Source organism: Biomphalaria glabrata, chromosome 14 (assembly GCF_947242115.1).
Source record: "Biomphalaria glabrata chromosome 14, xgBioGlab47.1, whole genome shotgun sequence".
NCBI classification, from domain to species: domain Eukaryota; kingdom Metazoa; phylum Mollusca; class Gastropoda; family Planorbidae; genus Biomphalaria; species Biomphalaria glabrata.
In genome coordinates this window covers 20,989,486-21,016,056 of record NC_074724.1, presented here as the reverse complement: position 1 = coordinate 21,016,056, position 26,571 = coordinate 20,989,486, and the positions used below count along the sequence as shown (strand labels likewise).

At 37.9% G+C, this 26,571-nt stretch overlaps 1 protein-coding gene and 1 long non-coding RNA gene across 2 annotated transcripts in view; one reads left to right on the top strand and one right to left on the bottom strand.

The window, feature by feature from the left end:
• Nucleotides 1–25,834, top strand: part of LOC106050561 (uncharacterized) — a 30,205-nt gene extending 4,371 nt beyond the window's left edge. Inside the window, exons 3-16 of the mRNA XM_056011627.1 lie at nucleotides 6,342–6,435; nucleotides 6,634–6,834; nucleotides 6,975–7,075; nucleotides 7,278–7,371; nucleotides 8,475–8,675; nucleotides 13,818–14,045; nucleotides 14,241–14,414; nucleotides 16,216–16,336; nucleotides 19,489–19,615; nucleotides 20,947–21,096; nucleotides 22,887–23,019; nucleotides 24,153–24,350; nucleotides 24,482–24,654; nucleotides 25,237–25,834. Coding sequence (XP_055867602.1) covers nucleotides 6,342–6,435; nucleotides 6,634–6,834; nucleotides 6,975–7,075; nucleotides 7,278–7,371; nucleotides 8,475–8,675; nucleotides 13,818–14,045; nucleotides 14,241–14,414; nucleotides 16,216–16,336; nucleotides 19,489–19,615; nucleotides 20,947–21,096; nucleotides 22,887–23,019; nucleotides 24,153–24,350; nucleotides 24,482–24,654; nucleotides 25,237–25,719 — 2,478 coding nt within the window. The 3' untranslated portion in view covers nucleotides 25,720–25,834. The remainder of the gene's footprint in view (nucleotides 1–6,341; nucleotides 6,436–6,633; nucleotides 6,835–6,974; nucleotides 7,076–7,277; nucleotides 7,372–8,474; nucleotides 8,676–13,817; nucleotides 14,046–14,240; nucleotides 14,415–16,215; nucleotides 16,337–19,488; nucleotides 19,616–20,946; nucleotides 21,097–22,886; nucleotides 23,020–24,152; nucleotides 24,351–24,481; nucleotides 24,655–25,236) is intronic.
• Nucleotides 899–2,702, bottom strand: LOC129923000 (uncharacterized). Its single transcript, XR_008774931.1, has 2 exons — nucleotides 2,362–2,702; nucleotides 899–1,614 (listed from the first exon to the last, which is right to left on the bottom strand). It is a non-coding gene; the product is annotated as an uncharacterized LOC129923000 (long non-coding RNA).
• Nucleotides 25,835–26,571: the final 737 nt, after the last annotated feature.

Below are 26,571 nucleotides of genomic sequence, written 5' to 3'. Positions count from 1 at the left end.
ACTCTGTCCTTCTGGTCAGGAGCCTTTACCAACGCTGCTTACTTCTTGGTGCCTCTATATCCTTAGGTACTCTGTCCTTCTGGTCAGGAGCCTTTACCAACGCTGCAGACTTCTTGGTGCCTCTATATCCTTAGGTACTCTGTCCTTCTGGTCAGGAGCCTTTACCAACGCTGCTAACTTCTTGGTGCCTCTATATCCTTAGGTACTCTGTCCTTCTGGTCAGGAGCTTTTACCAACGCTGCTAACTTCTTGGTGCCTCTATATTCTTAGGTACTCTGTCCTTCTGGTCAGGAGCCTTTATCAACGCTGCTAACTTCTTGGTGCCTCTATATCCTTAGGTACTCTGTCCTTCTGGTCAGGAGCCTTTACCAACGCTGCTGACTTCTTGGTGCCTCTATATCCTTAGGTACTCTGTCCTTCTGGTCAGGAGCCTTTACCAACGCTGCAGACTTCTTGGTGCCTCTATATCCTTAGGTACTCTGTCCTTCTGGTCAGGAGCCTTTACCAACGCTGCTGACTTCTTGGTGCCTCTATATCCTTAGGTACTCTGTCGTTCTGGTCAGGAGCCTTTACCAACGCTGCAGACTTCTTGGTGCCTCTATATCCTTAGGTACTCTGTCCTTCTGGTCAGGAGCCTTTACCAACGCTGCAGACTTCTTGGTGCCTCTATATCCTTAGGTACTCTGTCCTTCTGGTCAGGAGCCTTTACCAACGCTGCAGACTTCTTGGTGCCTCTATATCCTTAGGTACTGTGATAGGTGGGGAGATGTGACGTGTGTTTGGCGCGTTTAATGTCTAGGGGATGATTATTTTTAATGCTATCACACCCCCACTTATCAGCATATGAATCGGGAGCAGACACGCAACGAGACAAAGCAATGAAAGATAGATACAAAAGTTAAAATAAAAGAATATTTATTTACATAAATATACATATAAGAATAAAAGGGGGAGGGTTTGCATCTATCTCTAATTAGTAAGGTATTTTGATCATCACTGTAGCACCCAATAAGAGAGTATGTCACTTTGTCCTCTGACTTAGCTGGTTGTCCTGTTGATGTCGTAGCTGGCTGTGTCCTGGCTTGAGGTTCTGCAGCTGGAGGTGGCGCTCTAGCGGATAGAGGGACGCCGGCGATATAGTTCTTGTGGAGTCTCAGTCCCAAGTTCTAGTATCTGTAGTGGGCACAGTATGGCGGGTGGCCGGATACCGTGGGCACAATGTTACTGCGGGCAGAGCTGATCTGCCGTGGGCAGCGTAGTTGACAGGATATGTCCAGTGAGTTGCAGAGGGTTGGCGTAGCTATGACGTCTCACACAGATCTGAACCTATAGGGACGTCGCACCTAATAGCTTGACAGGTGGGCTGTCGAATAGGCGGGCAATGCCGATAGCGCCAAGTGGTAGAGTTGAGTAGATCTCAGTAGGCAAATGCAGCGCTGAATAGCACTAAGCACAACTGCAGGTAAATGGATCGTTGATCCAGTAACTAGGCAATAGGTGATTCTTGATAGCAACTAGGCAAGTGCAGCGCTGATTAGCACTAAACACATAGATAGGCCAGTAGGCAAATAGGCAGGTAAGTGATCCGATAAATAGGCAGACACCTGAGGGAGGCTGCGGATAAATAAAGACAAGTTAGGACATGTCTCTCATGCATCTTATCGATGCCCTCGACTGAGGTGCATTCGTCAGATTGGTAAAATTGCTTTTGAGCACAAAAGGGGAGATGATGACAATGGGATTTGGGAAAATAGATGGCAGATAGTGGCAATATAGAAAAGTACATAAAAGGGGAAATAATAATATAAAAATGTACATAGAAGGGGAAATAATAATCTCAAATAAACAACACAGGTGGATAGAGAAAGAAAAGGGGGGGGGGGTGAATGGGCGGTGGTCATCGACCGAGACGCTTTGTTTGCATATGACCGTGGGTCGAGAACAATGGAGCGCGCTTGAATGGTGTGGGCGCAACTCTCGTAAGATTGAAATGACTACAGGGGAGATAATTCAATACACAAAGAAAAGGGGAGGAGGGGATAGTTCATATTTCTTCACTAGACGCAGTATCAGTGCGCTAGTCAAATTATCACGGTTGTCAGCCGAGATAAAGAAAATAAAATAAGATGTACAAGTATATACATGGTTGCATCAACTATCAATTGAGCAACGTAGCATTAATAGATTAATGCAATACATAAATAAATACATAGGACATGTTTATGTTTTCTACTTACGCCAGTGAGAAATACACAATGCACTAATTAAATATAAATGAACTAAGCAAAATACACATGATGATATCCAATGGAAATAGCACAAAAGTAATTAAGATAGAACTTGTGATTAAGTTCGGCTTACCACCAGGTATTCCTCTAGGAGAAAGAATAAGTGATATAGTCCAGACTCGATAGCTCAGCTCGAATGAGAAAGAGAGGGTCTGACTTTATTTAATCTACTTATATATGCATGGGAAATGTGGGCGGACACAGGAAACGTCCTAGGCTAAGAATTAGCTTACACGTGGGTGGATTTGACTCGAGGTGGGAGTCGCACCTTGGAATATCACGCGGTGCGTTGACCAGGGTCATCTCTTAGATCAAAGAGAGACGTGGGAGAAAGGGGGGGAGAAGGATTAGCTTGCATTCAAACCAAGGTGGGGTCAACCGCGACCGTCCTTCAGGCATCCGGCGGGCAAGACAAAAGAGATTGTGTGTCTACCTTTCCCCGATCAAGGGCAGATAAATGAAAGGACGCGCTTTAGCTATCTCCAATGTGGTCAACTAAGTCTAGCCTGGAGAGGAAAAGGTGGCGCGGGTGAAGAAATTGGGGTTAGGACGGGGAAATAATTAAAATAAAATAAATAAATGATGAAAAATAATAATTAATGCTGTGATAATTTTGAGTGACTCTGACAGCGAGTTTTTGACTTGTCACAGGTACTCTGTCCTTCTGGTCAGGAGCCTTTACCAACGCTGCTAACTTCTTTGTGCCTCTATATCCTTAGGTACTCTGTCCTTCTGGTCAGGAGCCTTTACCAACGCTGCAGACTTCTTGGTGCCTCTATATCCTTAGGTACTCTGTCCTTCTGGTCAGGAGCCTTTACCAACGCTGCTAACTTCTTGGTGCCTCTATATCCTTAGGTACTCTGTCCTTCTGGTCAGGAGCCTTTACCAACGCTGCTAACTTCTTGGTGCCTCTATATCCTTAGGTACTCTGTCCTTCTGGTCAGGAGCCTTTACCAACGCTGCTGACTTCTTGGTGCCTCTATATCCTTAGGTACTCTGTCCTTCTGGCCAGGAGCCTTTACCAACTCTGCAGACTTCTTAGACCTCTATATCCTTAGGTACTCTGTCCTTCTGGTCAGGAGCCTTTACCAACGCTGCAGACTTCTTGGTGCCTATAAGTCATTACTGACCTAGAGACCGCTGCCACGACACGTCACTGGCTTTGCTATCAGTAGCCACAGCTGATCACTGCCATTACAGTTGGACTGCCCACGGGCTGGCTTCACTTCGCAAGCCCACCAGCAGACAGCTACAACACCAACCACACCAGTCATCCACGGCGCCACATGACTCCAAAGATAAGCCCAATGCCTAATGACACTCAGACCACTAGGCTATAACATCTTTTGATGATACAAATCAAATTCATGCCTATCACATGTGACGCACTTGTGCAACCTCCCATCCTACACTTATGTTAATAAATATTTAATTATTGTAAAGTTAAACACCATTTTCCTTGTTGTTTGTCTTTGACCTAACCTGTGCCTGTACGTAAATCTTGTGGGAGTGGGGTCTATTCAAACAAGACCCTAGTTACACAACAGCCAACACCATCACACGCACCCTACCTCTCACATCCACAAAGATCAGACAAGCTGTCTCCTCAAAGATCTGAAAGACATGTTGAAACAAAACCAGATCTAGAGCAATGGAAAGCAGTAGCCAACCCTAGTACACACGACGTAGATACAAGTTCTACAACAGACTTTAAGAACAAACAAAAATGAAATATCCACATCCACATTCTTCTATGGATAAATGGCGAGAATTTCCACAATTTATTGGCTCAACGTCTCACACACACACACTGACCAGGATATTAAACAACTTTATCTCAATGATAACACATATTTATATGTCCATGCTATTGTTACGTTCTCTCCTAATCGGGCATTCTCTAAACACTGCTAAACACAACACAACACATTTAACACATCAAGAACTTGACAACAAGAGCTCTGTTTAATCTGGTACTTTAATAATGAGTGAATAAGTAGATGACAGCCAATACTAGACTATTGGCAACACATTGACAACTAAAATGTTACATGATACATCACCGTACACAACTCTACTGTCTCTATCTCTTCCTGGACTCGTACATAACACTTTAGTACTTAACCAGGACCGACTTTATGGCCGACTAACAGTCCCAGTCTCGCTTTCTTCTCCTCCAGAAGACCTTCATCTTCTTGCACTGACGTCGTGGTTGCATCGCCAGCAAACGTCGCCTTCTTCTGCCATTTACTACTGAAGGCAGCCACTTAACACATGGATAAGATGCAGGGACCGGGGTCATCTAGATCGTTGGCCCAGCTGGTTGCTTCGTAGGGCTTTCAAGAGAAGGGCTTTGGGAATGGGTTTCAGGTCTACGGGAGGGGAAATAGTGGTAGACATCATCTTCAGGCTTATCCGGAGGACATACTTGTGGGGCAAGTTGGCAGACTCCACATGCGAAGGTCCCTCATCTTCGGCATCAGGCTCCAGTTGACTTCCTTGACCACCATCAGGGCTTCTCACTCTAGTCTCGTCAGCAGAAGAGTCGTCTGTTGAGTTCAGACCCCGTCGATGACTTTCAACTTGCAGGTGTCTATTAACTGCTGCATCAGGCTTCGTTGCATTCTTCTGAACACCATCAGGATCTCTCTCTCTCTGGTCTGGGCAGTTCTGGTCTGTTGGGGGCAGACCTTGCCGATGGGTTCCTTGGAGTTGGCGTTCTCCCTGCAAAGCTCGACACGCAAAGTTCTTGCCAAACATCTGGGTGCAGCCATCAAGATTTGAGTTCCTCTCATCAGCACTGGCAGATTGGCAGATGTCTTTAATGTCGCCAGTATAGGCTTGGGGTAAGACACAACGTTGTCTTGTTCTATCTGGCTGACGGAGGCACTCACATCAGTACGTCTAGAGCAAAAGCGTTGGTTGAACTATTGGTCTCGGTCTCTTCTCTCGTTTCTTCATCTGTCTCTTTCTGCGAGTCACCCTTGATCACATTCTGAAAGCCAGCCAACATCTGCTCTTGAAAGGTGATCAAGAGCTCTACCACATCGGGTTTGAGTTCAAAGAGGTACGTGTTAAAATCTTCCTCTTCATCTACCAGGGCTTGCAGGAGACGTTCTTTAAGAGTTTCGTTGTTCCTTTCGTAGTACTTCAGTCCTCGCCATTTCAGCTCTTGTTTCAGTTCTTTCAGATTCAGTTCATTTAGCAGTTTTACAGAAGCCATAGGAAATCCCACTTCTGACACCAGTGTTACGTCTCTCCTAATCAGGCCTTCTGTAAAGACTGCTAAACACAACACAGGACATCTAACACATCAAGAACTTGACAACAAGAGCTCCACAATAATCTGGTACTTTAATAATGAGTGAATAAGTAGAAGACAGCCAATACTAGACTATAGGCAACACATTGACAACTAAAATGTTACATTGTACATCACCGTACACAACTCTACTGTCTATATCTCTTCCTGGACTCGTACATAACACTTGAGGACTCAACCAGGACTGACTTCATGGCCGACTAACAGTCCCGGTCTCCAGTCTTGAACTGCACTTTCTTACACATTGTGTCTCTGGTTCACACAGGATTTCGATCACATGACCATAACATTGGTCATATTTGCGTGTAATCGTTGTACTGTCCTTTGTCCATCGCATGAGTTCACGTGTGTCAGCTGAACCTACAGTTAACCCTTTCGCGCCGCCCATAGGGTTATAACAGTATCTAACTTTACTTTATAGTTTAGACCCCACAAGACATTAGATTTGAGATTGAAGTTAACTGATGAAAACAAACAGCACGATTGAGTCTTGCAAGACATATAATTGTATCGCGTAAACTACAGTGCACTTTTGTTGTTCTTATATTCTTTAGAATTGAAGTTTAGAATTTTTTGAACAAGAAACTTTTCAAACGAGGAAATAATCAAGTCAAATAGTTCAACCTGATTACAGCTGATGTGCTTTCAAATAAAAACTGTGTATTCTATTGTCTAGAGTCTAGAGGTATGTGTTTAAATAAATGAAAATGAGAAATGTTCATCTATTGCAGAGAGTCTGTGAAAGTTTGAATGGTACAATGGCAGAATTATTAACAGAGGAAGAGAGAAAGGCAGTTCATGGAAGCCATTTATTCAATGAGTCTTGTAAGTGCCAAACAAAACTCTACAGTTTAGAAGAAGAATTCTTAATTTTATAAACAATGAGTTTTATGAATTTTTTTCTTTGATTCTATCAAATAATTTACTAGTTATTTCTATCTATAGTTTTTTTTTTCTATCAACTAGTAAAATATTAAAGACACTGAATAGATTCATTCATCGTCTAATTTCCAATGACTTTAGTATTGCTTGGTGTTGGTGACTCTGATTTTGAAGGTGAATTTGTCTGGTACCAGAACCAATCAATTCTTCGATTAAACTGGTGGGAACATGGGCAACCAGACCAAACAAATATTAACTCATATTGTGTAGCTATGAACTCTTCAAGTAGTAGAATAGCTGATAACTCTTGTAACATCAAGATTCCTTTTGTATGCCAACTAGGTAAGACATCTCATTCTTTTTTAAATGTGTATAATCATAAAAGTATGAATGTAAAAAAGAGGAGATCTGTTTGGAATATATTTATAAATACACAAAGTATATCACAGTTTGACCTTATCTGTTTTACTTATCTATCAAAGCGGTGCCGAACCCTTGTGACACAATCCTACCTGGCGCTATCTACTCAGATGGTCAGTGTTTTAAGTTGTACACACAGTCCAGTAATTGGTCCCAGGCACAGGTACATGCAGTAGGCTTGATGTGTTTTATTTCTGTAGATAAATTCATGCGTGACACATTTCTTCACAATAGAATGTATTTGGATCAAAAGTGTTCTATTTATATTGGTATATATCCTTCAAACCTTGAATGTAGAAGTTTTTTTTTCTTTTTAATGGTTATTGAAGTCGTTTCTAATGTAACTTCTTGTCTCACCACTTCAGACTTCCTGTTATCTGAACGATTCTCACCTTGCTGAACCCAAGACACAATTCATGGAACGGGCAGTGAACAACTATTTGAGAAGCATGAAATTAGGTGACCTCATTATTTTCTAGCCGTGGATGTAGCGCATAGAATTCTAGACTAGAAATCTTGTGTTTGATACCAGCAGCCAAAAACAACATAAGGGTAATAAGTTACACCTGGTTCTTTGTGTTTCGTTACAATCTCTGCGATTGTAGAAACTGTACAATACACCCTAAAGGTAAAGTGTATTATAAAGCTAGTTGAAATTAAGTCTTTTAAAAAGTTCCCTTTCAAACTTGGCGATCTTTGGGGCAGATGATGTAAAGGTCATCTGTTTCTGTGGCCTAAGGTTTACGATGACCAGCACAACTACCAAGAGCCTTTTTACTGTTCCCCAACTAATATCAGGTGTCATTAGAGCTGAGTGGATTCAAAGATGCCCTAATGATCGCGAAATAAAAAAAAATCACAGTCTTCACCAGGATTCGAACCCATGACCCATCGATTCGTAAGTCAAGGTCTTTACCATTTAGCCACCTTCGACTAGTAAATATAGATTTGAAATAACTCTATAGACCAGATTTATTTTCTAAGCAAATTAAAAGCAAAATAACTGACATTTATTAGTTCAACATTTATTTTCTAACTTCTATACAAAGGGTTAATGAATACATAATGGGTTATATTGAAATCAACCTTCAACTACTTTGATTTTTAAAAAAAACGTGAATGGATTAGTAGTGTACTACTCTATTCATGAATGTCTGTAACATAGACAAAAAAATGTAAAGTACAAATAACTATTTGATTAGCTAAAAAAATGTTCTGCATGAAAGTATGTACCACTACTAGACACAACCAAACAGATATGCAAAACAAAAATATGAACCAATCTTTAGAACAAAAAAAAACACGAAAGCTACACACATTCACAGACCAAACAGTCACAAAGTTCAATCTAGTACAAGTGTACACCAATATTCAACGTATTCAGTGACAACACCTATGACTACGTTAATGCCTTAGATTTATTGTAGTTTGAAAGAAGTGTGTAACTGTAAAACTTTTTTGTTTCGAGCAAATCGATTGAGAAGGAAACTAATCACTTTTGCAAATTACTTTTTGAAAGAAATTATTATAATTAATTGATAAAAGTTTTCAATATTTTAAAGGCACAGCTTGGCTAGGTGGTCAAACTGTCTTCACCAATAGAACCTTTCAGTGGTCCATGTCTCAGTATCTGATATCCAGTCAACATTTGTTTATATCAAACACGAGTGACAATACTAAACTTGCATGGAGTCAAACATCCGAAGGAATCTTCTACGTGGACAGAACTGGAGTGGAAATGGATAGTTTTATATGTCAAACAGGTCAGTTAGATATGCACACACAGTAGTCAAAATCAAACATTCAGGACAGTGATGAAACATTTTTTTTTTCGGGCCCTCCCCCCACCTACCCCCCCTCCCCGGAAAAAAAATGTTTGTGTGTGTGTGCACATAATTAATCTCTAATACATTCAGACCCTTCATTCTTTTGGAAGACGTTTATTGTGCCCCAGAATAGGTTCTTCCTTGAGTTAGTGAAAAATTGTTGAATCCTCGCCCTTGCCAGCAAGGGGTCTGGAGGAGCTCTGAGAGCTCCCCCAGCGCGGGGAGAAGCCCCGCCGCCAAGCATTATTTCTGGTATTGAAAGCCAACAAAATGCATATTCTGAGGTACCTACAGTGCATTATTTTGCTATTAAAAAGTTTTATTTCAAAAACCTAATGTGCTATTCTTACTGACGTCTGAAGCCTCTTTCCACCTGCTCTAAGGACCTCCATGAAATAGTGGCGCCAAGTTGTACTAGAATGTCATCGCAACTCTTATTATGCGTAATTCATTTTGTCGAAGAACATGTCCTGCAAACCTCATGCGACGCTCTGTCAAAACCTTACTAAGTTGTCGACTCCCAGTTCGGCATAGGATTTCCTTGATTTAGACCCGAGCTCTATAACTGACTCCTAAAATCCGTCTTAGCCATCTTTGTAGAGCCACATTTAGTGCTTTTCAATTTCATTGCACTTTATTAATGGATCGCAGCCAATGGTAGACATGTGTAACTTTTCTTGACTACGATCTTACAATTTGGTGACTGTAGTTTGCTTTAGAAATAATATTGACGAGAGAGGCTTTCAACCTTAAAACGCTCTGTAGGAGGATTTTAAACTCAAAACTATCTTGAGGGGTTTTAAACTTTTAAAAAAGCCATCTGGAGGAGAGGGGTTGAAACTCAAAACCCCCCATTGGCTAGGCTAAGCTCAAAGAATTTTAGTGTGTAATTTGCTTTTTTTTAAAAATAGAAGAGGTATTTTTTTAGCATCAAACCCCTCTGAAGAGAAATTTAAACTCAAAACACTCAATGGGCTTGGCTACGCTCAAAACATTTTGATTGCGAAATTTATTTTTTTTTTATTTTGAAGATTTATTTTTTAGCTTCAAACCCCGCTGGCAGGGGGGGGGGGTTAAACTAAAAACCCCTTTGGCTATGCTCATAGCATTTTGAGGGCGTAATTTGCTTTTTTTATATATATATTGAAGAGGTATTTTTAGCTTCAAACCAAACTGAAGAAGGGTTTAAACTCAAAACCCATTTGGCTACGCTCATTTGTTTTATAGAATAATATATGCTAATAATATATGCTAATTATTTATATTTCAACCTATTTTTAGATTACTTCGCCCCCCCCCCTCTAGTATGTTGGCCGATTTGGTGGGGTTGGGAGGGGGCGATCGCATCAATCCCACCCCCCCCCCCATAAACTTTCGAGTGGGGGGGGGCGATCCAATTTGTTTGTAGAAATCACAGCTTGCCAACAGAATCAATTAAATATCTACATGATTAAAACTTGTTATTGATATTTTAACCGATCTTTATATTATGTCGTTCCCCTGTTGGCCGATTGGGTGAGGGGGGGCGGCGAATACCTCTACTGCCCTTCCCACCTAAACTGTGTGGGTGGGGAGGGGCGGTCTTACTTTTATGGAGAAATCATAGTTTGTGAACAAAGTTAATTGAATTAATATATACATATTATACTATGTCGCTCCTCTTCTGGTATCTTGGTCGATTCGGTGGGGTGGGGGGCGATCGCATGTACTTCCCTCCCCACTCTACCCTCAGGGTTGGGGGGGGGGGGCTATTTTTATGGAGAAATCATAGTTTGTGAACAAAATTAGTTGAATATCTATATAATATAAACTACTTATTGATATGTGAACCCAATGTATATTATGTCGTACAACACTCTAATCTCAAATAGTATCATTAGTAAACTTAAATGAAAAAGGGTTGTAGCAGGTGGGAGGGGCGATACATGCAATCGCCTTTCCCCCATCGGACAAACCAATACTTTTTTCTTTTTGTATTATGGTTAATAAAATAACAAATGTAAAACAAAATCTGTCACTAATATAATTCATATTTGCTATAAATTTGATTCTTATATCGAGTCACCCCATCCCTATTCTTTAATCCCAAATGCAATCAATTGCAGAAATTATAAAAAGGAGCGCGGAATAATCGTTTTCATTCTACCGCCCCTGCCCTTTCCAGACAGAGTTTATGTACTTTCACATGAATTTATCATAATTATTTTAAGAAAGACTTTGCTTTGAAAAAGTTAGAATTCAAACGAAATTTTTCAGCATAAGAGTCACGAATGAGATGAGTTCTAAACCCAAATAATCCTTTCTTAGTCGCCTTTTTCATACCTTTACTCAATCTGATATTTTTCTAGTTAAATAGCTCAGAATTTATTCTTGAGTTTTATTGAATATAATTTATCGAATTTTTTTTCGGCGGCAATCCTCAAAGTCTTAATCTAAATATGTGAGGTATCTTATCTTTTCAAGGAACAAATTGGTTTTATTTACAATGCATTAATGGCCTATGAATTCATATAAGTATATTTCTCAAGTACAACATTATTCAAAAGGCCTTTTTTTAAATAGGATGAATAATGAGCTTTAGGACAGGAGAATGCGTTTTTTTTCTGAAGAATGCAAGAAAATGCTTTTGGCGTCGGGATTTGCCCCAAACTCCACTGATGGATAATAAGCTGTAGATGTCAACAGAATGCGTTTCTGCGGTGAAGAATGCAAGAAAACGCTTTTGGTGTCGAAACCCATTAATAGATAATAAGCTTTAGATGTCAGGAGAATGCGTTTCTCTAGTGAAAAATGCAAGAAAATGTTTTTGGCGTCGGGGGACAGTTAAAAATGCGCTCCCCTATATATACATATATATGATGTACGCACGTTTATGCATAGGGTTAGGGTTTACTAGGCGATAGGGTTAGGGTTTGGAAAAAAATCACCCCCCTCCCCCCACTCCAAAGTTCTGGATCCGCCAGTGGTGAGAAGTACTATTTCACGTGGCTACTCATTCCCAACTGCGACCTACATATTTTGTCACACCCAGGGCAGACATAACCGTTGACCGCAGCTGGTCGATTTCTCTACATCTGTCTTCGGCAGTGGATTTTCTTTAGGTCTCAAATGTGTAACCCTCTTTCTTTGTAAGAAACCTCCTTCTCTGTCTCGTTCAAAAGCCGCCTGATGCCCTGTTCACTCTTATCTTATATAATACAGACGTTACTTCAAAAAAGAAGATGATTACGTGCTGGTAGACACACCGGCTACACCCTTTGATTTGTTGTCAGGTTCCAGATTGTTTATTATCTTTTTTTTTTAACTTCAATGTATGGGCCACATTTTAATGAGCCCACTAACATACTTTTTAACCCGTAAAATAGTGTGTCTGTTACTATGAAATTTAACGGCAAGCTCTCTTTCTTTTTCCCTTTCTCTCTTTCTCTCTCTGGAACCCACATTTCTCCAACATAGACTTTTGACTTGATTGGGAAAGATTCACTTCATAACAATACATACACGCACACATTTACAACATATTTTTATTAAATTATCTAAATTTTTACTATTGTTACTATTTGAACTATGAATGGACCTTATTTTTAATAGCTTTACATTTAGATCTTGAGCTTATAAAGGGGAAGTAATCCTTGGGTGGTTTATGGGCACGACATTGTCTAAATTGTGGCGATGTGCCAAAAACCCAAAATATCAAATATCAATCTCTGACTTTTTTTCAGCTTCACAATTCAATCAATATTATATTTCGACTGTGTCACACACACACACACACACAACCGCCTCCAGACTTTTCAGCCCATTTTATATTACAATGAAAACCATTCACTTTCTCAGCACCCTCAGACAGATCAACTCTTCAGTCCGCATCTCTTTGTTTGAATACACTGAATATAGCTCCCTTGTTGTTTTTTTTTGCATCCTTTAATCTTCAAGCAAGCAATGACTCTAGCAGACAGGATTTCCACCTTAATGATGAGGAAGTAGTTTTCCGAATCTCAAGGGAGGAAATAAAAAATTGACATATGAAGGGAGACAATAAAAGAAACAATATAAATATTTAAATGCCAATGTTCGCATAAGTGTGTACAGATATAGATGATATAGATGTGTATGCACATTTGATAGAAATTAATATAAAGAACTGGGGTAATGTAGCAAAAGCAAAAGGGAAACTGCCATAAGCAATCTAGACAAAGTGGGAAAAAATGTGACTAAGATGTTTAAAATGTTTTAATATCATTTAATTTACTACTTTCACTTTTTGATTGTTTCTATTTAATTACAAATTGTTGACATTCTCACCTTATATTTAAAAAATATTCATTAAATGCTATTAGAAATAAAATAAAAAACGCCGTGTACAAAGCAATTTATAACGCTAAAATATTATGACAACCTCAATGTAATTATTTGCAACTATTGTATTTTAAAATGTTACTATTTAATTTGTACGCTTACTGATAAAATATGTATCTTTTTGTTTAAAATTTTTTTAAAGTCCAATAAAGAGGCCAATAGTCCCCAAAAAGAAGCAATGCCCAAAAAAGAGGCAAAGAAAAGAGGCAAAAGCCCAAAGATTCCTAGATATAAGAAAGCAAGCAATGTACGATATTAGACACTGTATAAACAATTCTTTAGACCAACAGTTTCAAGCCTAGAGAAAAAATAATACATTTTCCTATGGACCCAATTGAATGCTACATTCCCGTTCCCCATTTTACATTTTTTCGGATATTGTGTTCCCTAAATAAAATGAAATATCAATTTAGTTTTTTATTAATAATAGTATTCGTTTATTGTAGCGAAACGACATGGCTACAAAATATCATTCCTTGCTCTCTCTCTCTCTTTCTCACTCTCTCTCTCGACATATAATGAAATCTGTAGCTACATGAGACGGTGGTAACTTACAAATATATAGTAGGTAGAATTTACAATGAATTGTATAGATCTTGAGATCTAAACGTAACGGCCCGATGGACCGACAGACCACATAAAACTAATTGTGGCTTTTCCCTTTTCGATGACCACTACAAATATATGTATTATTAATGCAATTATTATTTTATATTCTAGATGCAGCTCCTCTGAATCCTCAGCAGTATGTAGCGGTACTTCCTGACATGTCATTGGATAGTCTCCCGTTTGCTTATCTTCAAGTCACAGCAGACAATAATTCATTGGTCATTTATCTGCACATTCAAAATGTCTCGGACAACATCTTGCAAGAATCTTTTCAGCAACTGGTGGATACTAGGACCACAACTTTAGGAATGGGTAGCTTCTGGACCCCTTCCAATAAGTGTTCGTATATAGGAGATAGAGTTGGTCATATTATGTTTCAAGATCTGTGGAATCTAAAATGTTCATAACATTAAAAAAACTGATTAAGTAACAGATATTTTCAACTTAGTTGTAATAATTTAAAGTCATTTCTTGAAACTTCTCAATTTAAACGAATGTGTACAACAAAAAGAAACAAACAACCAATGTTTTCAGATACCTATTTACGTTACGTACAAGTGCAGTCGAACCAACCAGTGACCAGTGTCTTGTATATTAGAACTTCTTCCACTAGCCAGGTCAGCGCCACATTAATATTACCAGACAGTATCTACACTAGATCAAAGCATGCTACTTCCCACATTGTATATTCTACTTGTCAAGTCTGTGGTAAATGTTTATTTTATCTGTTTATGTAATAGTTTTGCTTAACATTTTATTCGTATATAATGGAAGAGTAGTACATTGTGATTGTACACATAATAAATTAACATGCATGACTTGTATGCGAATGACTTAATTGTAGTCTCTTTTGAAGGAAATTCTGAAATTTATAAGATTGTTAATTTGGTGGCAAAGGTGCACTCTTTCAAGATAAAAAAGTATTGTTTTCCCCCATGATGATGGCAGTTGTTTTCTTATCGCTGACTGTGAACTTAGATTTTAATTATTCTTCTTCTTATCTTATATAATACAGACGTTACTTCAAAAAAGAAGATGATTACGTCCTACGCGTCATGCATTTAGTCATGCATATTAATCAATGACCTAAACTCTGCCAAGTCATTGATTTTCCTGACTAGCTCAGACAACCCATTCCATGCTCTAATAGCGCTAGGGAAGAAGGAGCTTTTGTACAAATTTGTCCTAGCATATGGGACGAGGAATGTGCCTTTATCTTTGTGTCTTTCAGAGTATTTTATTAAATTTTGTTTTTGTATTTGAAGATTATGGTTCAGTGTTTTATGTATAATTGCTACTTTACTTTTAAGTCTTCTATCCTGAAGGCTTTCTAAATTTAGTGATTTTACTAAAGGTGTTACTAGATTTGGAGCCATTATTATTACAGTTTGTCATCTCCCAATCAGAAAAACTTTAATCCACTGATGCAATGGAACATTAATGCCGAAATATTTTAGTTTTTTAAAAGCAAACTGTGGTGGTGAACTTTGTAAGATAGTATCTATTTGCTCACTGTTATCTAAACCTTTTGAAAAATCATCAATTAGTCCTATTAGTTATGTTTCACATGATCTATATTTCCTAAAGCTGTGTTGGTATGGAGTAAGGGCATTATGTTTGTCTAAGTGGTTTATGATGTTACTACATATTATGTGTTCTAGAATTTTACATGTGATGCTGGTAAGTGATACTAGTCTGTGGTTTCCTGGGTCAGATTTTTCTCCTTTTTTTAAATAGGGATGGGGTGTTGACATTAGCTTCTTTCCAGTCCCTTGGTTCTCTGCCCTGGTTAAGAGATGCCTGAAAAAGTATTTTGGTCACTGGTGCTATCTCAATGCTTAGTTCTTTGCGTAATCTAGATGGAATACCATCAGGTCCAGATGCTTTATTCGGTTTGATGTTATCTAATAGTTTTTGGATTCCCCTTTCCTGTACTACTATATCTATGTTGTCTACTTGGTTCAAATTAAGTAATATGTTTTTGTCTCCTGGGTCTGAGAATGCTGATGCAAAGTATTTGTTTAGTATGTTAGCTTTAGTTTCATTACCATTATGTATAATGTTATCTTCTCCTTTTAATGGTGCTATGCCTGTTGTTACCATTTTCTTTGACTTCATGTATGACCATAGGTTTTTGATGTTATCTTTAGATATACATTTTTTATGTATTCTAAAAGGTAATATAAGATAATTAGGCAACCAGTAAAATTTACACATAATTATAAACTGGGCAACAGGCAACAAGTAAAGTTTACAAATAACTCAAAACAGGGCTGCAAGTAAGTTTTACACATAACTCTAAACTTGCCAAAAAATTTTATTAGCCCATAAGTTAAATGGCTGGGCGTCTGTTGAAATCTGGACATTGAAAGTCTATTCTAGAACATCAGCAAAAATAAACTTGCCCGTTTAAATCACTTTTAAAGTTGTTTTGTTCTTGACATTTGAATTTCTTGTATTATAAAGTGCACTAAGAACTTACTTTAATGTGTATTCTTTCTTTGTACAGAGAACATAATAACAATTCTTACCAAGTCTTCTGGATTGACCAATATTACTTTCGTCTACAATGATGCTAGTACTTCACTCAAAAGTCGCCCAACGGTTAGCACTGGACAAGTACAAATTAGGTCAATTATTTTGTATATTATCGTTATTTTAAACATTAATTTATGTTTTTGGCTTTGACTGACAACAAAAGATGAATAACTGATTGAAGGTAGGATTGAACGTCACACTACGATTTGGCGCACCTGTTTTTGGCACAGGCCGTTGTGGCGATGGACGTTTTTATGCTTGGAGGTCTGACTATTAGTCATTTTAACAAATCAAACAAAGTTTCTTATAAGTGTATATATAGTATATATTTTCCAACACCTCGCTCACAGTGAAAGTGTTATAGTAAATGTTTTGTTTATTACATTAATAAATATCACAAATATTAAAGTAACCAACCAAACTATTGACTTGTTTGTCCCCCTCCATAAACCAGAGAGTGAAACGTACAACCGTTTTCTTTTTTAAAATATTTAGTTGAAGGTACTCTAAAAGTAAATAAACTTTTTTTTCCTTTGATTGTTTCCCTTTGTTTTTGGACACTGATCTCGAATCCAATGATCCAAATAAAAGACTGATTACTTTAGGAGAATTTCATCCAATAAATGGAACATGGAGATAAAGTCGTAAAATGTAAGTGTCGTCACACTTCAACCTTTACAGTGACTTTACAGCCTTTCATTGAGACGTTTTAGTTGGTTGGTTAGATCTAGGACATTACAGCCTTTCTTTCACTGAGACGTTTTAGTTGGTTGGTTAGATCTAGGACTTTACAGCCTTGATTTCATTGAGACGTTTTAGTTGGTTGGTTAGATCTAGGACTTTACATCCTTTCTTTCACTGAGACGTTTTAGTTGGTTGGTTAGATCTAGGACTTTACAGCCTTGATTTCATTGAGACGTTTTAGTTGGTTGGTTAGATCTAGGACTTTACAGCCTTTCATTGAGACGTTTTATTTGGTTAGATCTAGGACTTTACAGCCTTTCATTGAGACGTTTTATTTGATTGGTTAGATCTAGGACTTTACATCATTTCATTGAGACGTTTTAGTTGGTTGGTTAGATCTAGGACTTTACAGCCTTCCCTTCATTGAGACGTTTTAGTTGGTTGGTTAGATCTAGGACTTTACAGCCTTCCCTTCATTGAGACGTTTTAGTTGGTTGGTTAGATCTAGGACTTTACATCCTTTCTTTCATTGAGACGTTTTAGTTGGTTGGTTAGATCTAGGACTTTACAGCCTTCCCTTCATTGAGACGTTTTAGTTGGTTGGTTAGATCTAGGACTTTACAGCCTTTCTTTCATTGAGACGTTTTAGTTGATTGGTTAGATCTAGGACTTTACAGCCTTCCCTTCATTGAGACGTTTTAGTTGGTTGGTTAGATCTAGGACTTTACAGCCTTCCCTTCATTGAGACGTTTTAGTTGGTTGGTTAGATCTAGGACTTTACAGCCTTTCCTTCATTGAGACGTTTTAGTTGGTTGGTTAGATCTAGGACTTTACATCCTTCCCTTCATTGAGACGTTTTAGTTGGTTGGTTAGATCTAGGACTTTACAGCCTTTCCTTCATTGAGACGTTTTAGTTGGTTGGTTAGATCTAGGACTTTACATCCTTTCTTTCACTGAGACGTTTTAGTTGGTTGGTTAGATCTAGGACTTTACAGCCTTGATTTCATTGAGACGTTTTAGTTGGTTGGTTAGATCTAGGACTTTACATCCTTTCTTTCACTGAGACGTTTTAGTTGGTTGGTTAGATCTAGGACTTTACAGCCTTGATTTCATTGAGACGTTTTAGTTGGTTGGTTAGATCTAGGACTTTACAGCCTTTCATTGAGACGTTTTATTTGGTTAGATCTAGGACTTTACAGCCTTTCATTGAGACGTTTTATTTGATTGGTTAGATCTAGGACTTTACATCATTTCATTGAGACGTTTTAGTTGGTTGGTTAGATCTAGGACTTTACAGCCTTCCCTTCATTGAGACGTTTTAGTTGGTTGGTTAGATCTAGGACTTTACAGCCTTCCCTTCATTGAGACGTTTTAGTTGGTTGGTTAGATCTAGGACTTTACATCCTTTCTTTCATTGAGACGTTTTAGTTGGTTGGTTAGATCTAGGACTTTACAGCCTTCCCTTCATTGAGACGTTTTAGTTGGTTGGTTAGATCTAGGACTTTACAGCCTTTCTTTCATTGAGACGTTTTAGTTGATTGGTTAGATCTAGGACTTTACAGCCTTCCCTTCATTGAGACGTTTTAGTTGGTTGGTTAGATCTAGGACTTTACAGCCTTCCCTTCATTGAGACGTTTTAGTTGGTTGGTTAGATCTAGGACTTTACAGCCTTTCCTTCATTGAGACGTTTTAGTTGGTTGGTTAGATCTAGGACTTTACAGCCTTCCCTTCATTGAGACGTTTTAGTTGGTTGGTTAGATCTAGGACTTTACATCCTTTCTTTCATTGAGACGTTTTAGTTGGTTGGTTAGATCTAGGACTTTACATCCTTTCTTTCATTGAGACGTTTTAGTTGGTTGGTTAGATCTAGGACTTTACAGCCTTTCTTTCATTGAGACGTTTTAGTTGGTTGGTTAGATCTAGGACTTTACAGCCTTCCCTTCATTGAGACGTTTTAGTTGGTTGGTTAGATCTAGGACTTTACAGCCTTTCCTTCATTGAGACGTTTTAGTTGGTTGGTTAGATCTAGGACTTTACAGCCTTTCATTGAGACGTTTTAGTTGGTTGGTTAGATCTAGGACTTTACAGCCTTTCCTTCATTGAGACGTTTTAGTTGGTTGGTTAGATCTAGGACTTTACAGCCTTCCCTTCATTGAGACGTTTTAGTTGGTTGGTTAGATCTAGGACTTTACAGCCTTTCATTGAGACGTTTTAGTTGGTTGGTTAGATCTAGGACTTTACAGCCTTTCATTGAGACGTTTTAGTTGGTTGGTTAGATCTAGGACTTTACAGCCTTTCATTGAGACGTTTTAGTTGGTTGGTTAGATCTAGGACATTCCTTCCGATGTTTCTGTCCTGCAAGACGGAAGTGGATGGAGTAAGTCGGGACCACTGTGACATTTCTATGCGCAAACCACATGATCAGGAAGCAATGCTACAATTATAAATATTTTTTGTTTTACAGTTGAACTCAAAGTTTTTGATTTTACAATTAATTTTAGCCTTTAGGATTAAATTCCTTTTTTGCCAATTTTGAATGATCGAATTTCCATTGTTTCAGTCACTATGTCTCCACGTCTGTCTGGACCTTGAGCAAAAGCTCAGCTTTAGGTTTCAAAGCACGAGCCAATATTGACGGAAGTTACGTGTTTGCAAACCAACCAGTAGCTGTTTTTTTAATGACAAATGTAAGTTACTATTTGATGAAATTCAGAATTTTAGTGACTAAACCTTATATATATGCCTAGTTTTTTTTTATTTCCTTTTTAATAAGTTAATTAAAAGCGTATTATTTAGGAATATGACTTTATCTTAACCTTAGCCCCTAGCTGACTGACTGAATGACTCATCAGTAATTCTCCCATTTGTAGTAGACGATTAAATAAGTAAATTATTTTTTTTAGTAACGTCTGTAATATATAAGATAAGATTAAGCTTACTAATTACTGGGTACATATAACAATTTGGCCATTTTGTTTTTTACCAAAACTTATTCTTTTATTCGCAATTTGGACCTCAAACATTTTTAAATCCGACATATCAAGTAGAAGAAGATTATACTTTCCGTTTTATTGTAACTCTTTTTGTGTGTAACTTTCAATAGCAGTCCATGGTATGTAACTTGCTTTTGTAGATATTGTAGAAAACTAATGATTTTAGCCTGTCAAAACTGGTGTAGATTCTATGTTGTTGCTTTTCAAGCCGACATAATGGCCACAGGAATAACTAAGCACTTCATTTTTTTTACCCACTCTAAATGATCACAAAGTAAAAAAAAAAAAGTAAAGTTCGCTTTTCAGACCTTGTAATCTATGAGACGGGTGATGTAAAGGTTATTTGTGTCTGTGGCCCACAGGTAACGAGTGTGCCATGTGACCAGCGCAACAACTGTTCCCCAACTAATGTCACCGTGACCCATTAGAGCTGGCTGGACTCAGAAGCCCCTTAATGATCCCGAAATTAAAAATTCCAGTGTTCACCAGGATTCAAACTCGGGATCCCCTCGGTTCGGAAGCCAAGTGCTTTACCACTCAGATACCCCCTCACAAATGACCACTAGGGTCACTTTTTCCAAATCTATTTTTTGTTCGCTTTCGCTCGATCGTAAACAAGAAGGACTGTTGGGAAGCCGGCTAGAAGTCATGGGAGTCTGAACAGTCTGGTGCTGAGTGCTGTCCTGTGTGATACTAGGGAACTGTTTGGGAGACCTGGAGCGACACTGGTAAGTGTGTCGGTGGTCTGTTCTGTGTTCTGGTATAAAGTAGGACTCTTAGAACTTAGACATATTACTCCCTGTGACTTTATAGCAGAAGTCCAAGTCTAACTAGTTACTAGTACCCGTACCATTTGTCGATGCTTCATTTGCATTTATCATAAATAAATAAATCGTTTACTCTTGTCAACCTGTCTTTCGTTGAGTGCCTGCCTAAGAGAGTTACAACAAATGACTAGATCTAGATCTAAAATAATATAATAAGTAATAATGTTTATTATGAAGATACTTTTGTTCCTTGAGTAGATGAATACAAGCTCGACTCTTGCCTCTACTATGGATACATTGCTACCTGTGGACGTCTTGGGATCAGAGTATTACACAGTACCATCCATTGATGGACACTTTCATTACTCTATTAAAATTGTAGCAGCTTATGCATGGACAAGTATTGTGGTAAATATTGCTTGTAATCTGTGAATGAATGTATTGTGGTAAATGTTTCTTGTAATCTGTGAATGAATGTATTGTGGTAAATGTTTCTCGTTGTTTGTTAGCTACGAGTTACTTTTCTGCACAGCATAAATGTGTGTGAGTGTGTGCTTCTATTTTACAGTGGAAAGAGGCTAACGATTGATTGTGAACGATGCAAGATGAACAGAATTATCGTCAGCAGTCTTAGGGGAGACGATTCCATATTGATAGACTAAAAGAACGTGTTTTTGTAGTCAGAATTGTTTTCAGAAGACTAATGTCAACTCTATTTATTGCATTTCACCTCAAGTTCATTTTGTCTATATTATCATAAGAAAAATATTAAAAATACTTTTAAAAAAGACAATACCTCCTTTAGACAACTTGTAGAGACATTGTTTGTCTCTTAGAAAGTAATGAATGATAGATAAAAAAAAAAAAACAATAATGGAGCATTTTTTTTTGCATCTTTTTCTTTTGATCCTGTTTGCTTCTAGTCAACAAGAATACCTTCACACGCTCCAAATATACACAATCTATGAGATGATTTTTGGTCTCTATGCTTGGCCAAAAATCTGCTGTTTAGTTAATTACGTGACATTAATGAAGTAGACTATTTAGCTCAACACAGACTGTAGATTTACATTCCTCACTTAGAAGAAGGCATAATAACCTTTTGATACATTTGAATAGAAACGGAAACTCTTTAACGACCAGCTTAGGCCCAAACTTGCCGTAGCTGACATAGAAGAGAGCACCTGCATACGGCTTGGTTGTTGTTTGAATGGGGGGCCACTAGTTCACTTCTGTAGTTCTATAAAGGGTTATATATATATATATATATAACTCTATTAAAATTGTAGCAGCTTATGCATGGACATATATATATATATTATAAAGTACAGACGTTACTTCAAAAAAAGAAGATGATTACGTCCTACGCGTCATGTATCTAGTCATGCATGTTAACCAATTACTTAAATTCTGCCAAGGCATTGGTTTTCCTGGCTGGCTCAGGCAACCCATTCCATGCTCTAATAGCACTAGGGAAAAATGAGCATTTGTAAAATGTGCCTTTATCTTTGTGTCTTTCTGAGTATTATATATCTATTATATATATATATATATATATATATATATATATATATATATATATATATATATATATATATATATATATATATATAAATATATATACATCTATATCATGGGCGGACTGGGTGTTAAAATCGGCCAGGGCATTTTTATACAATCCGGCCCACAAATCGTATATCACTTGATGGACATCCATTTCTAGGTATACCTGTCCTGAAAATCATTTGTTAAGTTTGATAATGTATAGATAGCTGAATACATACATACAATGAACTCTGTATCTTTTGAAGAAATATAGTAGGCCGTATGTTGCTTTTAAATCGCTCAAGTGTGGGCCTAGAAGGATGAAGCGTACTAGTAGCACTGTCAACGATGTAGACTTTTCCATTATTTCTGAAAATGTGTTAGATTAAATTAGCATTACACTGTAGAGTCTGTCAAAGATTTTTTCAAAACCCGACGCTCAGAGAGCACCTTTTACAAGAGGATATTATAAAACGTTTAACAATTTAATACTTTCTATAGTGGCATTCATGAGGCCTTTAAGGTGGCGCTACCGTCCTACCGGGCATTTTCCCGAATGCCCATATAGCCTGTCTGCCCCTGGAAAAAAAGAAAAAAATGTCCCCCCCCTCCCTAAAATGCTGGTTACTCCCATGATGTTATGTATTTTGCAGGTCTACTCTCCATCAGAGATAAATACAACATTCACCTTAAAATCTGTTGGAGAAACTCATCAGTCTCTGCATTCCAGTGACTTCTACTATCGGATCAAAGGAAATACTAGTTTCTACGCATACGTTCTATCAGGTGAAATAATTTGCCAACTTATTTCTGTATTTCTTAGATAAGTACAACTTATATTCAAACATTCACTAGAATAACAGACGTATATTAATGTTTTCAACTTCTATTACTTAGTGATTTAGAGTCAAGTAGACGGACATAATCACTACAGTTTAAGATCTAGAATCTAGGGCAAAGTTAAAAGTTTTGTTAACCTAAGTAGTTTATAGCTAGGTTTGGTAGGTTTACATAGTTTTCACAAGATTCATTGCACAACTTGCCCGGTCTTAGCATCTTCCCGTCAACAGCAAGCAGATTTAAGATTTTCTTAGCATCGTCCTCCTTAGTTTTTCTTCGTTTGACTCTTGATTTTTTATTGTTTGAATGGGAGGCCACTAGTTAACTTCTGTGGGCAGAGAATTGTTTGTTGTTTGAATGGGAGGCCACTAGTTAACTTCTGTGGGCAGAGAATTGTTTGTTGTTTGAATAAGAGGCCACTAGTTCTGTGGGCAGAGAATTGTTTATTGTTTGAATGGGAGGTCACTAGTTAACTTCTGTGGGCAGAGAATTTTTTGTTGTTTGAATGGGAGGCTACTAGTTAAGTTCTGTGGGCAGAGAATTTTTTGTTGTTTGAATGGGAGGCTACTAGCTAACTTCTGTGGGCAGAGAATTTTTTATTGTTTGAATGGGAGGCCACTTGTTAACTTCTGCGGGCAGAGAATTGTTTGTTGTTTGCATGGGAGGCCACTAGTTAAGTTCTGTGGGCAGAGAATTGTTTGTTGTTTGAATGGGAGGCCACTTGTTAGCTTCTGTGGGCAGAGAATTGTTTGTTGTTTGAATGGTAGGCCACTTGTTACCTTCTGTGGGCAGAGAATTGTTTGTTGTTTGAATGGGTGGCCAATTGTTAGCTTCTGTGGGCAGACAACCGTTTGTTGTTTGAAAGGGAGGCCACTAGAATTGTTTATTGTTTGAATGGGAAGCCACTAGTTAGCTTCTGTGGACTTGTTTGCAGACATTTTATTTTTGCTTGTACTATTAGTTCCTATAGGAAAATAGTTTTTTCTCTCTCGATACATAATGCATGGTTTAGTCTTTTTAAAATTGAATAATTCGGCTTCATCTGAGAGCTCTCTTTAATAAAATTATTTGTATTTCAGAAAATAATACCTGCGTGACGTCATTACTGCCACTGTCAGCCTGGAGGTCTCACTATGAGCTGTCCATTAGTCCAGATCTAAGTTCATACACTTTCTATTTACAGTTTGTACTACCTACAGAATACCAATCTGTTTTTCTAAGTCAGTATTTTACTCTCTTTAATCAAACTAGTAGTGCCGGGATCAATGGAACAGCAGGTACTCTGTTCAATATCTCTCATATATATTTTAAATGTGTTTAATTAAAAAAAAACCGATTTGGACTATTATTAAAATAGTTTAAAGTAATTTTTTATAAAGTTTTGACTACCAATGTATTTGTTTCACAGACACTACATACACGGGACTAATGGCTATCCTAAATAGTCCCACTAATAAATATTATCATTTCCAACTTCCTAATCGAGTCAAAAAGTTTGCTGCCTATGTTTTTGGAGTCAACAAAAATTCATTCTTTTGTCATCCAATGGGATTCTCACATACAGTGGAACCATCAGGAAATGTAAGTCAACAATGTTCTGAGTAGAATCTGGGTTGGAAGAGTTTGTGTTCAGATTTATTACTAACTCTTCCAATTTATTACTAACTTGAAAAAAAAATGATTCTGTATCAGGGAATACTTAGTAAGTCAATTGTTTAGTGTGCAGGCCCCTCTAAAGGATGAAACCTATCAGCACTGTATACGGTGGTAGGCTTTTGTATTATTTCGGAAAATGCGTTAGATTAGTAGCCTTTATATATACACTGTAGAGTCTGTAAATCACGACGCTTTGAGTGCGCCTTTTAAAAAATATTTTAAAATTTTTTGACTATTTAAGTTTTAGTGGCATCCATGCGGCCTTTTCACTAGATCTACCGGCCCACCGGGCATTTGCCTTAATCCCCATATATATATATGTTAAATAATGCTTATAATCTGTGAATGGATGTATTTGGTAAATGTTTCTTCTGACCTATTTGATTAATAAAAATTGAAACAACCAGGGAAAATGTGAAAGCTGTCTTAACAATTGTGAGAACTTGACATTATTTTCATTGTTGTAATTTCTAAGATATCCTTAATTGTTATTCTAAATGTCAACAGGTTTTCAATCATCAGTCATATGTAGATAAACTATTGACTCAAGAACCACCTGTAACATGCAGTACAGAAGAGGGCACCACAAATTATCCAGTAGACAATACTGCATCTACCAGCTTAGTTTTCAGTGACAACACCAACATAACACTGAACAAATCGGCAGCAAGCTCTATCACTACTAGCCCAATAATACCTACTCTGAAGTATATAACGGATAATGCAACAGATTCAAGTACCAGAGCAAGAACGAATGCTGCACTTGTATCCACTACCACTAAAGTGCACATAGACCTGGACTTTTCTGACCTCCTGATTCATTTCAAAACGACTTCAGCATATAAAAGAACATTAATCTCTGTTCGTGACAACAGAATTTCTGCACAAATTCTCGGGGGATTCGGCGTAATCATCATGACCTCAATATTTGTATTTATCTTTTCAAATGACCTTACATATTTAAGAATTGTTTTCTCTCAAAGCCAATAAAAAAATTATGCTATAAACTTATGCCACCACAAGATAAAGGCATTATTGGATAAATGGTACAAATGTTTGTTGTATGTGTATCATGGGCGTAGCCAGGACTTTTTTCGGGGGGGGGGGGATTTTTTTCTCCACCCCCCCCCCCCCCCGCGAAAAAAATATATTTATATGTATGTATGTGTGTGTGTATATATAATCTTTATTACATTCTAACCCATCATTCTTTCGGAAGACGCTTATTGTGCCCTACAATAGGTTCTTCCATTGTTAGTAATGGGGTCTCCTAGCGCTCCCCCAGCGCGGGGCGGAGCCCCGCCGCCATGCACTATTTCTGATATTGAAAGCCAACAAAATGCATATTCTGAGGTATCTACAGTGCATTTTAATGCTATTAAAAAGTTTTATTTCAAAAACCTAATGTGCTATTCTTATTGACTAGGACCCTCCTGCGCCGATGGTGCATTTGCCGTCAAGCTGTTTCCAAAAAAATCTGTCACTGGTAATGTCTGAAGCCTCTTCCCACCTGCTCCGAGGACCTCTATGAATGTGTGGCGCCAAGCTGTACTAGGATGTCATTGCAACTCTTCTTATGTTTAATTCATTTTGTCGGAGAACATGTCCCGCAAACCTCATGCGACGCTCTGTCACAATCTTACTAACGGGTCGATTCCAGTTTTGCATAGGATTTCCTTGATTTAGACCCGATCTCTATAACTGACTCCTAAAATCTGTCTTAGCCATCATTGTTGAGCCACATTTAGTGTTTTTCAATTTCGGCAGATGACTATTCACTGCACTTTATTAATTGAGCCCTGCCACTGGTAGAAATATGTAACCTCTCTTGAATACGCTCTT